This window comes from Pelophylax lessonae (genome assembly GCF_965119305.1).
Source record: "Pelophylax lessonae genome assembly, chromosome: 1".
NCBI classification, from domain to species: Eukaryota; Metazoa; Chordata; class Amphibia; order Anura; family Ranidae; genus Pelophylax; species Pelophylax lessonae.
Window position 1 is genome coordinate 556,286,665 of NC_138768.1, and position 13,921 is coordinate 556,300,585.

Genomic DNA, 13,921 nt, shown 5'->3' on the forward strand with positions numbered 1-13,921 from the left:
AGGGAGGCTTTCGAGGCGGGTGAGCTCCCTCCCTCTCTCCGGGAGGCCCTTATTGTCTTGATTCCAAAGCCGGGCAAGGATCCCACACACTGTGAGTCATATCGTCCTATTTCATTGATTAATGTGGATGTTAAGATCCTAGCCAAGGTGCTGTCCCGTAGAGTGAACTCGGTTATTTCTAAACTTATCCACCCGGACCAAACCGGCTTCATTCCCGGGCGCTCTACGGCGATAAATTTGCGCAGACTCTTCACGAATCTTCAGATGCCTTCGGAGGCCGTGGACACTAGGGTGGTGGTGTCCTTGGATACTCATAAGGCGTTTGATTCAGTGGAATGGCCTTACCTGTTTGCGGTCCTTGCTCGGATGGGCTTTGGCCCTACATTTATAGGATGGGTTAAGATATTATATGGCTCACCAGTGGCGCGGATTCGGGTTAATAATGTTGTTTCTGACTCGTTTTCCGTGGGCCGTGGCACTAGGCAGGGGTGCCCTTTGTCTCCCCTGCTGTTTGCCATGGCCATTGAACCTTTGGCGGCCCTACTGAGGGGGGATGGGAGGATAAAGGGTTGTAGGATAGGGGATCTGGTTGAAAAAACTTCCCTTTATGCTGATGATATGCTGCTCTATCTGGCAGATTGTACTGATTCACTGACAGCTGCGTTACAGGTGATAAATGATTTTGGCCGATACTCCGGGTTCAGGGTCAACTGGACCAAATCAGTGATTTTTCCATTTGATCCTACCATTGTCCCTACGATCCACACTCCGCATCCGCTTACGGTAGTCTCCTCATTTAAATATCTGGGGGTGACGGTTCAACAGCCGGTCAGCTCCTACGTGGACCATAATATTACTCCACTGATTCAAAGACTTAAGTTGACGCTGTCCACGTGGGCCAAGTTGCCCCTGAATTTGATGGGGAGGGTCAATATTTTTAAAATGGTATACTTACCCCGCTTTCTGTATCTATTTTGGCAGGCTCCGGTGTACCTACCCAAGTCTCTTTTTAGGGTTATTGAGTCTCTATTACTAACGTTTATTTGGGGGGGGAAGCCGGCGAGGATATCACTCCGGACTCTGCAGCTCCCTGCTACTGCTGGCGGGCTGGCGGTCCCTGACCTTCAGGCGTACTATCTGGCGGCCCAATTGACCCATGTACATGCCTGGTTCTTCCCGGACCTCCCCAATGCTGCGGTTACGACCGCGGCAGCGGTGATGGGTTCCTATGAGGCCCTTCTCAACTCCTTATACCGGAGGGGTCCCTATCCGTCGGGGGGTGCGGAGATTCTGAAGCTTTCATATAAAATTACAATGATCTGCAACAGGCGTATTGGGGGTTCCTCCTTTAATAATTCGCCTAATGCTCCGCTGTGGTATAACCCTGGTCTCCCTGAATTGTACAAGCTATCTGCTCCCCGAAGGTGGGCGTCCTTTGATCTGAAGTATGCTCATCAACTGTTCGAAGGCCATGAGTTCAAGTCGTTCCCAATCTTGAGGCTGGAGCTGGGGGTTCCCTCTTCTTGCTGGTTCCTGTACCAGCAACTTAGGCATGCAGTGGCGGTGCAATTTGGTCTTAGAGGGGTGCACCTGGCCGTGGCCCGCCTGGAGAAGGAGCTCTTGGCTGACGATCACTGTAAGCTTATTTCCAGATATTATGCTCTGATCAGTCTGGATAGAGACGGTAGGATGGCCAAAATTAGGGAAAGGTGGGGCGGGGACTTGCCACAGTTGGAGGAGGAGGCGTGGGATGAACTACTAGAATCCCAGTTTGAAGGGATTATTGCGGCAGGTGATAGGGTGATTCAGCTTAATTATTTGCACAGGATTTATTACACTCCGCATAGACTACACTGTATGGGTAGGCTCCCTTCTGCTGCTTGTTCCAGATGTCAGGCCCCTAGGGGGGACTTTTTTCATATGGTGTGGACCTGCCCTATGATTCAGGTCTTTTGGAAAGGGGTCTGTCGTCTAATGGAGGAGAAATTGGCTCTTCCGAATATTTGTTCTCCGGATAGGTGCCTCCTGGGCAACTTGTCAGAGGAGAGCCTTGGCCAGTCTCAGAGGGTACTGACTAGAATTTTGTTCTTTTATGCCAAAAAATTGATTGCGCTACGGTGGAAGAGTCCTGACCCTCCCTCTGTGGAGGCTTGGGTCTTTATTGTCAATGGCGCTCTACCTCTTTATAAACTTACCTATCTAGCTAGGGGTTGCCCCAAAAAATTTAACAAGCTTTGGTTGGTATGGGTGAACTCGGTCTCAGGCTCCTTGGAGGTGTAGTTGGGCGGTCCCCATGGAGAGCCTATGTTACGGGGGTTGGTCAGACATTGGCCTAGTCCTGTGCGATGTGCTAGTATGCTGGTACTTCTGTTAGATTCTGGTTCTATATGGTCGGATGGTTGGGTAGGGAGGGAGGGGGGGGGCGGGTTTGGGTTGGTTATTTTTCTGTTGATTCCATTCCTTGCTGTTTTATTGTGATGGCTGTTTGGATGGTATGTACTCCTGGTTTGTATCTGCTATCATTTATTATTTGATGTACCTGTTATTCGTTGTCATTGGTCTGGAATTACTGTTTGTGTGTTTTTTTTTATTTTATGCAAATACCAATAAAATACCTTTAAAAAAAAAAAAAAAATATCTTCAATTTTACGGACACAGTCACTAATCGTTGGAGGAAGAAGTGTCTTCCAGCATAGGGGTATACATGATTTAGCTGCGTTCAAGATATGAAACAGGATCGATTTCTTGTAACCCTCAAGGGGCAGGGTGAAAACATGTAGTAGAAAAAAAGCCGCATTATTCGGGATCTCCCTCTCAGAAAATTCTTGGGCTAAGGCATACACCTCTTCCCAAAAGTAAGCTAGCCGAGGGCATTCCCAAAAAATATGTAAGATGGTTCCCGGTTCCTCCTGACATCGCCAGCACTGATCTGAGACATTTGCAGAAAACTTATGCAGTAAAAAAGGCACCCAATACCATTTCGTAAGTAATTTATAGTTTGTTTCCTTCACCTTAGTACAAACGGGGGTTTCCAGTGCCAATGTAATTATATCACTTTCCTGTTTCGCCGTAAACCTACAGTTAAGGTCTCTTTCCCATTTTTCCAGACAGGGCAATCTTTTGCCCTCTGGAGGTAAAGCCAATAGATGGTAAACTTTAGATAGTAAATTCGGTAGTACGTCGCAGTATTTTTCGAACGACGTTAAGTCCCTAGTTAATGACTTAGGAGCAGGAAGAGATTGTAAGAAATGATGCAGCTAGATGGCGTTCCAAAATGGTATACGGTAGGGGCCGGATGAGTCAGTAAGGCCTGCAATAGTGGGCCAATTATTGTCCTGAATAAAGTTTGAGGCCTGTAAAAAAACCTTTTTCTTCAAGTCTCGTAGAGATTGAACTGTAATCCCCGGAGCAAAGGCTGGATTACCCAGTACTGGAATCAAGGGTGAATCGACCGAGATTAGCACTGATCGTTTTATTAATGATCTAGAGACCTTCAAGGTTGAACCAATGGTAGGGTGCTGCACAATATCTTGGGGTAAATGTTTATAACACCATATAGCCCCTCCTAGATCTGCCTCTGATTGTAGTTGTTCAATCTGTGCCCATTGTTTAAAACTGGAGTGTCGTCTCCAGTCAATAATTCTTCCCAAGTGCGTTGCCTGATAATATTTATAAACGTCTGGGAGGGCTAAACCACCTTTTGACTTAGGCCAAGAAAGTTGAGCACGGGCGATGCAAGGTTTTTTATTGGCCCAGATGAAGCGAGTGAATAGCGAATGAACTCTTTTAAAAAAAAGAGGGGGGAATGATAATAGGTAATGTCTGAAATAAATAGAGCAACTTGGGGAGTATGCGCATCTTTAAAAGATTGCATCTCCCAAACCACGAATGTAAACCCTGTTGCCAACCTTCCAAGAGTGCAGATATCCTGGTTAGTTGAGCAGGAAAGTTGACCTTATAAATTGCGGATAAGTCCGAGGGGATGTTTACACCCAGGTACTGAAGAGCTGTATCAGTCTATCGGAACGATATCGTAGATTTAAGATGGGAGAGTACACTTGACGTTATGCCAATCCCCATGGCTTCCGATTTATTGTAGTTTATTTTCAAATTAGATAACCTTCTGTAGATATCGAATTCACGTAAGAGGTTCGGTATAGAAATCATTGGTTTTGTTAGTGAGAATAATAGGTCGTCTATTCCTGATCCTGCCTAAAATTATGTTTTGTGGGTCCCAGAGAGACTATAGACTCAGCATCTTTGTTAGATTTTCAGTGTTCTTTCCCCTTCTGTGCTTCCTATGTTCTCCATACACTCTACTTGCACTGCTTCCAGTACCTCCAGTACCTCCAGGTTCTCTCTTCACTTGTCTACCACAATTTCATCACCTTCACTACTGTAAGTGTGCTCATGCTTGCTTTACCCAAAGGGAGATTGTTTTAATGACTAATCATTTTTTCATGATCTCCTCTCTATTTAAGGATAAGGAAGAGACCGGAAGCAGACAACTTTGCCCTTTCAGTAGTCTACGGAAAAACAGTCTACCATTATAAGATTGAGCATGACAAATCTGGGAGATATGGAATCCCCGAAGGGACCAAGTTTGACACTTTATGGCAGGCAAGTCTAATTTTGCCAACATTTAGCGTATTAGGCAAGATAATGAAAAATCATGATAAACCTTGCTGATATTCTACAATGGGCCACATGGATAGGTTTTTAAATCATTTTTCATGCAGTGCTGGTAAACCAAGTATTTTTGTCTCTGGAAGGGCAGAAAACATTCAGTGGGAAGTGAGTTACACAAAGTGGTTGTAAACCTCTGACATGAAAAATTAAGCATATCCTTTTATAGTGTCTACTTGCCTCAATCCAAAGCACTGAGAATGATTTATGTCTGCAGTCTCATGCCTCTGCATGACTCATTTCTGACAGGCTGTGCTAACTTCAAGGGATCAAGGAGGATGGAGAAGGCGTCTCCAACACATAGCCTGTATTGGACAGCCTCAGTTGTGCATGTTTCTCTGTGAAATTTTGTAGAGGGGGAGTGTCCCTTTCCTCCACTCAGGTTCCAGATTACACTCAGTTCTCCTCTTTGAGCTGTGCAGTGTGTGAAATCAGTTCCCCACCCCCTGCTTCTGGAAGCTCAGAAAAGCTGTATAAATTCTGGAGTGGCTGTAGAGAAGAGAAGACTGAAGTTACAGGGGTACAACTTATGTAGGAGGATTTGTTTCATGTCTGTGTATAACCTGACTCCAGTCACATCAGTGGGAATATGTAAGTGTTTACTACACCTTTAAACAGCAGTTGGTCGAAAGTTAATTACAGCATTCCTAGATATATGCACGTGCCTCTACAGAAAACCTGTGCCAAGAGAAATATGGAATTGCTAATCTACATGACAGCCATAGAACTCATAGTGAAGTTCTAAGCTGAGGCTGGTCAGGCAAGTGCTTTATGAAAACAATCTGGGGGGGATCAGGGGGTACCCAATATAATTTGCAATTACAAGGCAGCACAAATTGCTGGCAATTTTTTGCTGGCAAGACACTGCCTCTGTGGACATGCATAGATTTAGTGGATACGGACCCTATCCCCTGCTTCTATTCTTACGTATGCTTCCTCCCCGACTGTGCCCCAAGTCTCTCAACCCAATTTTAGCTCACATTTTGGCAGTCTGGGACTCAGCTAAATTCTCTGCCGGTCTTGTTTACCCACACCACTCCCTGTTGGAGGCTTTTAACTAGGGCTTGGAAAACCCCCATAGCTATTCTTGATGGCGCATAGCGGGTCTGTCGATTGTCCGATCATTGTTGACTAATGGGGCATATGCTCCTTCAAAAAACTAAAGGATACCTATGATATACCTAATTCTGAGCATTTTCATTATCTTCAAATACACCACCTGCTGGAATCCCTCACCAGGAACTATGACAGATGAACGCCCACCATGGCTTCCCAGACTAAATGTCACACTCTCCCAACTACTCAAGGCCTAGTATCCCTATTATATTGTTCTTGTGTTCCTAAAATACTCAGGCCTCTTCTTACTGTGCACAATGGGAATTAGATCTTGGCGCAGTGAAATCCTCTGAAGACTGGAATAAAATGTTGGAGACCCTTTTCACTCGCAAAGTGGTTTTTGTTTAAGATAATGTCCAGGTGGTACTCCACCCTAGCGAGAATTGCAGATTATCTACCTACTTATTATGCTTCTTGCTTTTGGGGGCGCCCAGACCTGGGGGACATGAAACACATATGGTGAATGTGCCCCAAAGTTAAATGCTTATGGATTATAGTCTATAACATGGTCATTACTATTTTTCACTCAAACCTAAACCTACGTAAAACCTACAACCCCTGGGAGGCCTGACTGCATAAGCAGATAGAGGGTCAAAAAGAAAGGATGCATTCTACCTATCCACATTTTTATGGCCACAAAACAGACAGTCGCAAAGGCATGGAAAACACCAGTCCTCTCTTTCGACGAAGTGAAGCGGCACATTCGCAGCAACTAGTGAATGAAAAATACATGGCGATTCTTGTCGATATGCATACGTTTCTGAAGACTTGCCAACCTTGGTTGGACCAGTTCTCGACTATGCCGCTACCCACAGGTTTTCTTGATCTGTAATTCTCGTCGACTAATTGACCACACAGTCGGTTCCCCTGGGGATTGCCATCTCCCAACCCCCTCCTCCTCCCTTTTGTCTTCCTTCCTTTTTTTCTATCTGTTTTTCTCCTCCCCCCTTTTTTTTTTTTTTTTTTTTTTGCAGTTACGCCTCCCTCTTTGCCCTCATCATGAACTATCTCCACACAATCAGGTTTCACTCTGCATTTGGCTAACAGTTCGCCACTGGATGGGATGAATCCTGCATTTGCTACCTTTTATAAACCACACGGCCTTCTGCCTACTGCAATATAGGTTTTCCAACCTTGATGCTGCTTTAGACCCATTTATAAGCTGTTGTTAACTGATTTATTACACATGCTATTTGCTTTCTATTGTGTACGTTATGTTACTTCTATTCGTGAGGCGGAGGGACCTAACATCCCACATTTCAGTTTTGTTTTTCTCATTCTCTGCTGAGTTTTATTTTTATTTTTTGTACATTTTGTATGTTATTAATTTTTCTCTATTATTTTATCAATAAAAACATTTTAAAAGACCTCATAGTGAAGTTAAAACCCCTTACTTACAATACTTGTTTTAGGTAAGTGACTCAGGAAGTGATGCAACCATAAGATTAATATGGCAGACAGACACCCAACTTTTTATGGAGAAGTCTCCACTTTTCTCTCAGTGCAGGTTTCCTTTAAAGACAATTTTACCATTACCAATGCAATTTTTATAGCATGTGTGCCTGGTTTTATACACACAATAATTCTGTCCTAAATAATTTTCCAAACACTTTTCCTTCTTGCAAAATTCAAACTTCGAACTGAATGCACAGAATCTTTGCGCAACTTTGCCACATAAACAGTCACATGATTTTTTTGTTACTATTATGCTTATGACTCAGATATTAACACAGGCACGCAGGGGGCGTGCAGAGCGCATTATCCTGCTGCCGTCATATGACGTCCGGTCAGGATAATGCAACCACATTCCCGCCGTCATTTGCCTATAGGGCGGGTGGGAAGTGGTTAATCATCACTGGGTTTTTTAATTTTTCGAAATATAAATGAAAAAACACCAAACATTTTGACAAAAAAACAATATTTTTTTACTAAAATGACTGTGGGCCTCGCACTTATGGGGTGTGTAAATATCAAAATTAATGTTTATAATTAGCTGCCTGCTGCAGAAAAAAGTGCTAGTGCTTTTGTGGATTGAGGTCAGTGTTTGCAGCGCTGCTAATAAATATATATAATAAATAATAATGTCCTAAAACTCATCTGTGCTACTTAAATAAATCGATAGATCAATAAAGTGCCAGTAAAATGTGCATTCTGTGCAAATAAGCAATATAAATGTGCATTCTGTGCAAATACGCAATAAAACTGTGCAGATATTACAATGTAAAACTCATAAAGTGCAGCCTATGTGCATAATGAACAGTCCATAAACAGTCCTTTGGTAAACAACAGGAGCTTGATGCTTATTTCTTGCTGCTTTGGGGTTTCCCCCTTTGGGTATCTACTTACCACTAGGTGGTTATGTTAAAGCAGGGTAAGCTGATGCTGGAATTTCTTTGGCTCCTGTGGGGCTGATTATGCTGTCAGTTGGAAGCGATCCTGGTTCAAGGTGCAGTAATCCCTGGTGCCCCCATGGAAGCATTCACTTCACCGACCGGAAGTCACATGGCTGCCTCTCGGCCAATGGCTAGATGCGTTTCGCTGTGGACACAGCGTCATCTGTAGGGCGACAGATGACGCTGTGTCCACAGCGAAACGCGTCTAGCCATTGGCCGAGAGACAGCCACGTGACTTCCGGTCGGTGAAGTGAATGCTGGGGAACAGCTTACCACCGTACTGCCCATAGGAATTATCATACAGGCTTTACATTGATATATTTTTGTGAGTATCCCTTTGCATTTTAATGGAATAAATACATTTTAAACGGTCCTCACTATGTTGAGCATTTTATTTCCATGGGGGCACCAGGGATTACTGCACCTTGAACCAGGATCGCTTCCAACTGACAGCATAATCAGCCCCACAGGAGCCAAAGAAATTCCAGCATCAGCTTACCCTGCTTTAACCTAACCACCTAGTGGTAAGTAGATACCCAAAGGCAAAGCAAGAAATAAGCATCAAGCTCCTGTTGTTTACCAAAGGACTGTTTATGGACTGTTCATTATGCACATAGGCTGCACTTTATGAGTTTTACATTGTAATATCTGCACAGTTTTATTGCGTATTTGCACAGAATGCACATTTATATTGCTTATTTGCACAGAATGCACATTTTACTGGCACTTTATTGATCTATCGATTTATTTAAGTAGCACAGATGAGTTTTAGGACATTATTATTTATTATATATATTTATTAGCAGCTCTGCAAACACTGACCTCAATATTTTTTTACTGTCTGCTACAAAACAGATACAACAAAAAATCTTTAAAAATCAAATTTCTTATTTGCTATATGTCTTTGGTAAAAAAAAAAAAATCCCGCTAAGTGTATATTGACTGATATGTGTTAAAGCTATAGCACCTACGAACTATGGTATAGATACTGGAATTTTTATTAACTATTTTTTTTACACTACTAATGGCGCTGATCTGCGACTTATAGTGGGACTGCGATATTGCGGTGGAAAATCTGACACTAACTGCCACTGACATCTTGAGTGACACTAAAACAGTGACCAGTGCTAAAAATATACAGTAACTGTACTAATGACACTGGCTGGGAAGCGGTTAATATCTAGGGCATTCAAGGGGTTAAATTTGTGCCTAATAATGTGTGTTTTACTGTGTGATGTTTTACTAAGCAATGTTCTGTTTTTTTATTCCCTGCTTTGCAGGGAGAACAAATACGGCACATTGCTGATGTAGTGAGAGAGCCCTGTGTTGTTTACCGACACAGGGCTGTCTTCTATCATTCCCTGAGCTGATCAACAGGTGCCAGCCATAAATCATTGGCTGGGACCTGTTGATCGGGTTGTGCTGCAGCGAATGGCAGCACAGTCTTCCAGTAAAGTGGTTGTAAAGTTAAAACGTTTTTTAACCTTAATGCATTCCCTGCATTAGAGTAAAAAACATCCTAGCACTTGTTGTACCACCCCACCTCCCTAAACACTTACTTGAGTCCACTCATAATCCAGCACCATCCCATCTCCAGCACTGCTGATCCCTCTGCCTGGTCACACAGGACACATGAGACTGTGAGAGCAGCTGGAGCCATAGGATTCTGCTGCTGTCAGTAAAATCCTGTGAGGAGGGAGCAGGAGGCATGGCTGAGCTGTGCTGTGTGTGTCTATAGACGCACACAGCTCTGTTTTGGAGTGCATCTGCATAGGTGACCCCTCAGCACATGGCTGAAATGAGGAGACAACTTTGGCAGGGGGCTGAAAAAGAGGAGGTAAGTATATCCCCTATGCAAAATCCTTGCACAGACCAGGTGAGTATAACTTTTTTATTTTAATACAAATTAAGGTTTGGTATCACGTTATGCATGAATCATGCCTGCTATATATAATATATACTATATATAATAGTACTTTTGAATTCAAGATGATGCAAATAGATGAAGCCTGTCTAATTGTACTAAATTAAACCTGAAACTTTTCACTACAACAAACTAACTAAACAAATAAGTACAGTGGGGATCGAAAGTTTGGGCACCCCAGTTAAAAATGTGTATTATATGTGCATAAAGAAGCCAAGGAAAGATGGAAAAATATCCAAAAGGCATCAAATTGCAGATTAGACATTCTTATAATATGTCAACAAAAGTTAGATTTTATTTCCATCATTTACACTTTCAAAATAACAGAAAACAAAAAAATGGTGTCTGCAAAAGTTTGGGCACCCTGCAGAGTTAATATCTTGTACTGCCCCCTTTGGCAAGTATCACAGCTTGTAAATGCTTTTCGTAGCCAGCCAAGAGTCTTTCAATTCTTGTTTGAGGTATCTTTGCCCATTCTTCCTTACAAAAATCTTCCAGTTCTTTGAGATTTCTGGGCTGTCTGTCACACACTGCTCTTTTAAGGTCTATCCATAGATTTTCAATTATGTTAAGGTCTGATATTTTGCTTTAACTTCCACTGTTCCTAATGACTGCCATTTCTTAATTACATTCCAAACAGAGGATATTGACATCTGAAAACGCTTTGCTATCTTCTTATAGCCTTCTCCAGCTTTGTGAGCGTCAACTATTTTCAGTTTCAGTTTTCTAGACAACTGCTTAGAAGATCCCATGGTGCTGATAGTTGGGGCAAGTTTAGATGAGTCTGGGCATTTAAAACATTTGAGATTGACATCACCTGGTCTTCCCAGATGATAATTGAGAACAATCCATGACACTGGCAGGTCTCAGCCTTGCAAAGGGGGCAGTGCATGCTATAAATTCTGCAGGGTGCCCAAACGTTTTGCAGACGCCATTTTTCTGTTTTCTGTAATTTTGAAAGTGTCAACGATGGAAATAAAACCTAACTTTTATTATACATATTATAGGAATGTCTAATCTGTAATTTGATGCCTTTTGGAGATTTTTCCATCTTTCCTTGGCTTCATTATGCACATTAATACAAATTTTTACCTGGGGTGCTCAAACTTTCGATCCCCACTGTAAGTGATAGACTGTGTAATGTATATTCTTACAATGTTATTTTATTATTATTTGCTATTACATTTATTCACCTCTACTGTTTTCTGTTGTCATTATAAAGCTGGTTGAATACCTGAAACTTAAGCCTGATGGAGTCATAACTGTATTAAGAGAGGTTTGTTCCAATGGCAGCACATCAATTGGTAAGTCATAGGACAAATGTCACATTGGTAAAAAGCTTATCAGAGTTTTTTCAGAAAGACAAATTATTGTAACTCAATCTCATGCTTGTTTTTACATCAAAATATTCATTTGTTTTAGTATGGGATGAATATTAGATTGGAAGCCTCAATTTCTCATAAATTGTTATTTTATGGGCCATTATTGTATTACTGTATCTTAAACAGAGCCTTCTCTTTTACTCAGTACACACACACACATACATAAAAGCTGGTAATATTTTTAGGTGAAAATAACTGTGTGATCATCTTTGTAGAATTACCTTTACATACAAAATTCTACAAAAAAGCAATATTAAAAATGCTCTAGTTTTTGAAGATCTGTGGGATAAAATGGTATTCTGTAAGAATTGGGGCCACCGCTATTTTAAATTACAATCTATTAAAGCAACAAAGTGCAGATTTCAAATAAAAGTTAATTCTTGCTTCTCCTGCTGTCCATCAAATTGTACGGTTTTGCCATGATACAGCTCCCTGAGGAGTCTTCAACATCTGGCACACTTCTGGGTGTGTCATATTCCTGGTCCCTGCTGTGCTCTGTGATGTGTCCTGTAGTGATGTGGGGTCCAGTAGCAGGAATGAAGAGTGCAGAGGGAGGGGGAAAGGAATCTAAAATCAAAAGAACTGTTGGATTCTGAAATTTCTTCAGCAAGTTGTATCTCTGCAAAACAGTGCAGATCAGTGGCATGGACACCACAAGAAATAAGTATGAGCTGTACTTTGTGAAGACTGCTGTTTTCTATTTTCTTACTCAAGTAACAAGGTCACTTTAAGTAACAGATCCATTCTTCAATGTAGTTTGGATAGGATTTGGCGTATAACACAAATATGAGCCACCTATATCCTTTAGAGCTTGCACAGGATAGATTTCTTGGTAGCTGAGGGTGGCCAAAATGTATTACCATTTGGATGAGCATTGGACATTTCTAGAAGGCAATTTTAGAAAAGCTTTCAACATTAAGAAAGCCATGTCATTCCCAATAGGTTGTTCATCTTGTTTTATAGTGGCGTGCTTGTTCTATCATTCATGGGGCAACAAAAAAAAAAAAAAATCAGTATTATCTTATTTACTGAAGCCTAAAGTTCAAGTAGAAGTCTGGTCAAAATCTAACTCAGCTTAAACCTACTCCTGCCCCCATTCTAAGCCATATGCTAACTACCCTATAAAGGAAAGATGAGTATACTTACCTAAAGTAAGGGTGCTCCAGTCTGGTCACATGTTGAGGTCCCAGAGCTGGCTTCAGGGGAGAGGAGGGACAGCGGACAACAGATGTCCCATAGTAGGTCTATGGGTGACCTCACCACCCAGGCACCGTAGCTGTTGATGACGCTCTCTCCTCCCCCCTGAAGCTGGCCGCTGGGGAGATCACCCAATGGGCAGGAGCACCCTTAGATTAGGTAAGTAGGCAAAGGCTTAAGCTGGATACACACTATCCAACTTTTGTGTTTAGATTTCCTTCAGATTTACCTTTTCTATGTAGTGGAAGGGCCTGCCAGATTGCATACAAATTGAAAGTGTCTAGGATTGACCTCATATTATATGGTTTTGGTAAGTCTAAAGGAAAAAGTCTGCAGAAAATCTTATAGTGTGTATGGCCCTTTAGACTTAGAATGGGGGTGGGAGTAGGTTTAAGCTTAGTTAGATTTTGGCCAGACTTCTACTTTAAGGAAATGGTAATTTCAAAAGAATTGTTTTTGCATGACATGTATGTCATTAATGTTTTTCTTATTTTATTTTTCTAGGCCTTTGTGCTGCACCACCTTCACTTCCAAAAGCTGTAAGTACAACGCAATAGAACATTTTTAATTGCATTGTATCGTACAATGTATTGTACAGACTTTTCAATGTACAATGTATTGCACACGCTTTGTTTACATCCCAAAGTCTGTTAAAAATGGCATGAACTTGCTAAATAAAGTTCAAAGAAAATTCTGTTTCATGGAATCATAATATGCATTGTTAAACCAAACCATTGCTCTGCTTCTCTTGTTTTATTTAGTGAATGAAAATTATCATATTATTGTTATGTTTCCATTATTAAGACATTTGAAGCCACCCAAAAATGCATAATGCAGCAAAAATCTTTAGGAAATAATATTATAGTAAACCTTTCATAGAAGAAACTTCCATTGCTGATTATCTATTTTCACAAAATCCCAAATCTGCTTACCAGCAAGGAACAAGCCCATAAAAAATATATAAATAATGAGATTTAACATTTGGCAGAAGTTACGAAACATATTTGTTTTTAAGTGGTACAGTAATGATGCCTTACAAAGCTGATGCTGTATTTATATTGGCATAATATATTGTTGGAGGTAGCTTAAGTGGGGATCACCCTCCCTGGGGAAAAAGGCAGTCCAAACAGCAGGTCTTTTTTTTTTTAATTTGGACTTGCCATGCAAGCAGCAACTAAACAGTACAGATTCCTCTCTGACAGGTGAATGGCTTCTCCCAGTCA

General features: G+C 41.6%; 1 protein-coding gene across 1 annotated transcript in view; it reads left to right on the forward strand.

Moving 5' to 3' along the window:
- Positions 1-13,921, forward strand: part of ZAP70 (zeta chain of T cell receptor associated protein kinase 70) — a 103,997-nt gene that overhangs the window by 57,766 nt on the left and 32,310 nt on the right. The window contains exons 4-6 of the mRNA XM_082243473.1: positions 4,482-4,620; positions 11,342-11,423; positions 13,203-13,237. Of these exons, the coding sequence (XP_082099599.1) occupies positions 4,482-4,620; positions 11,342-11,423; positions 13,203-13,237 (256 nt within the window). The remainder of the gene's footprint in view (positions 1-4,481; positions 4,621-11,341; positions 11,424-13,202; positions 13,238-13,921) is intronic.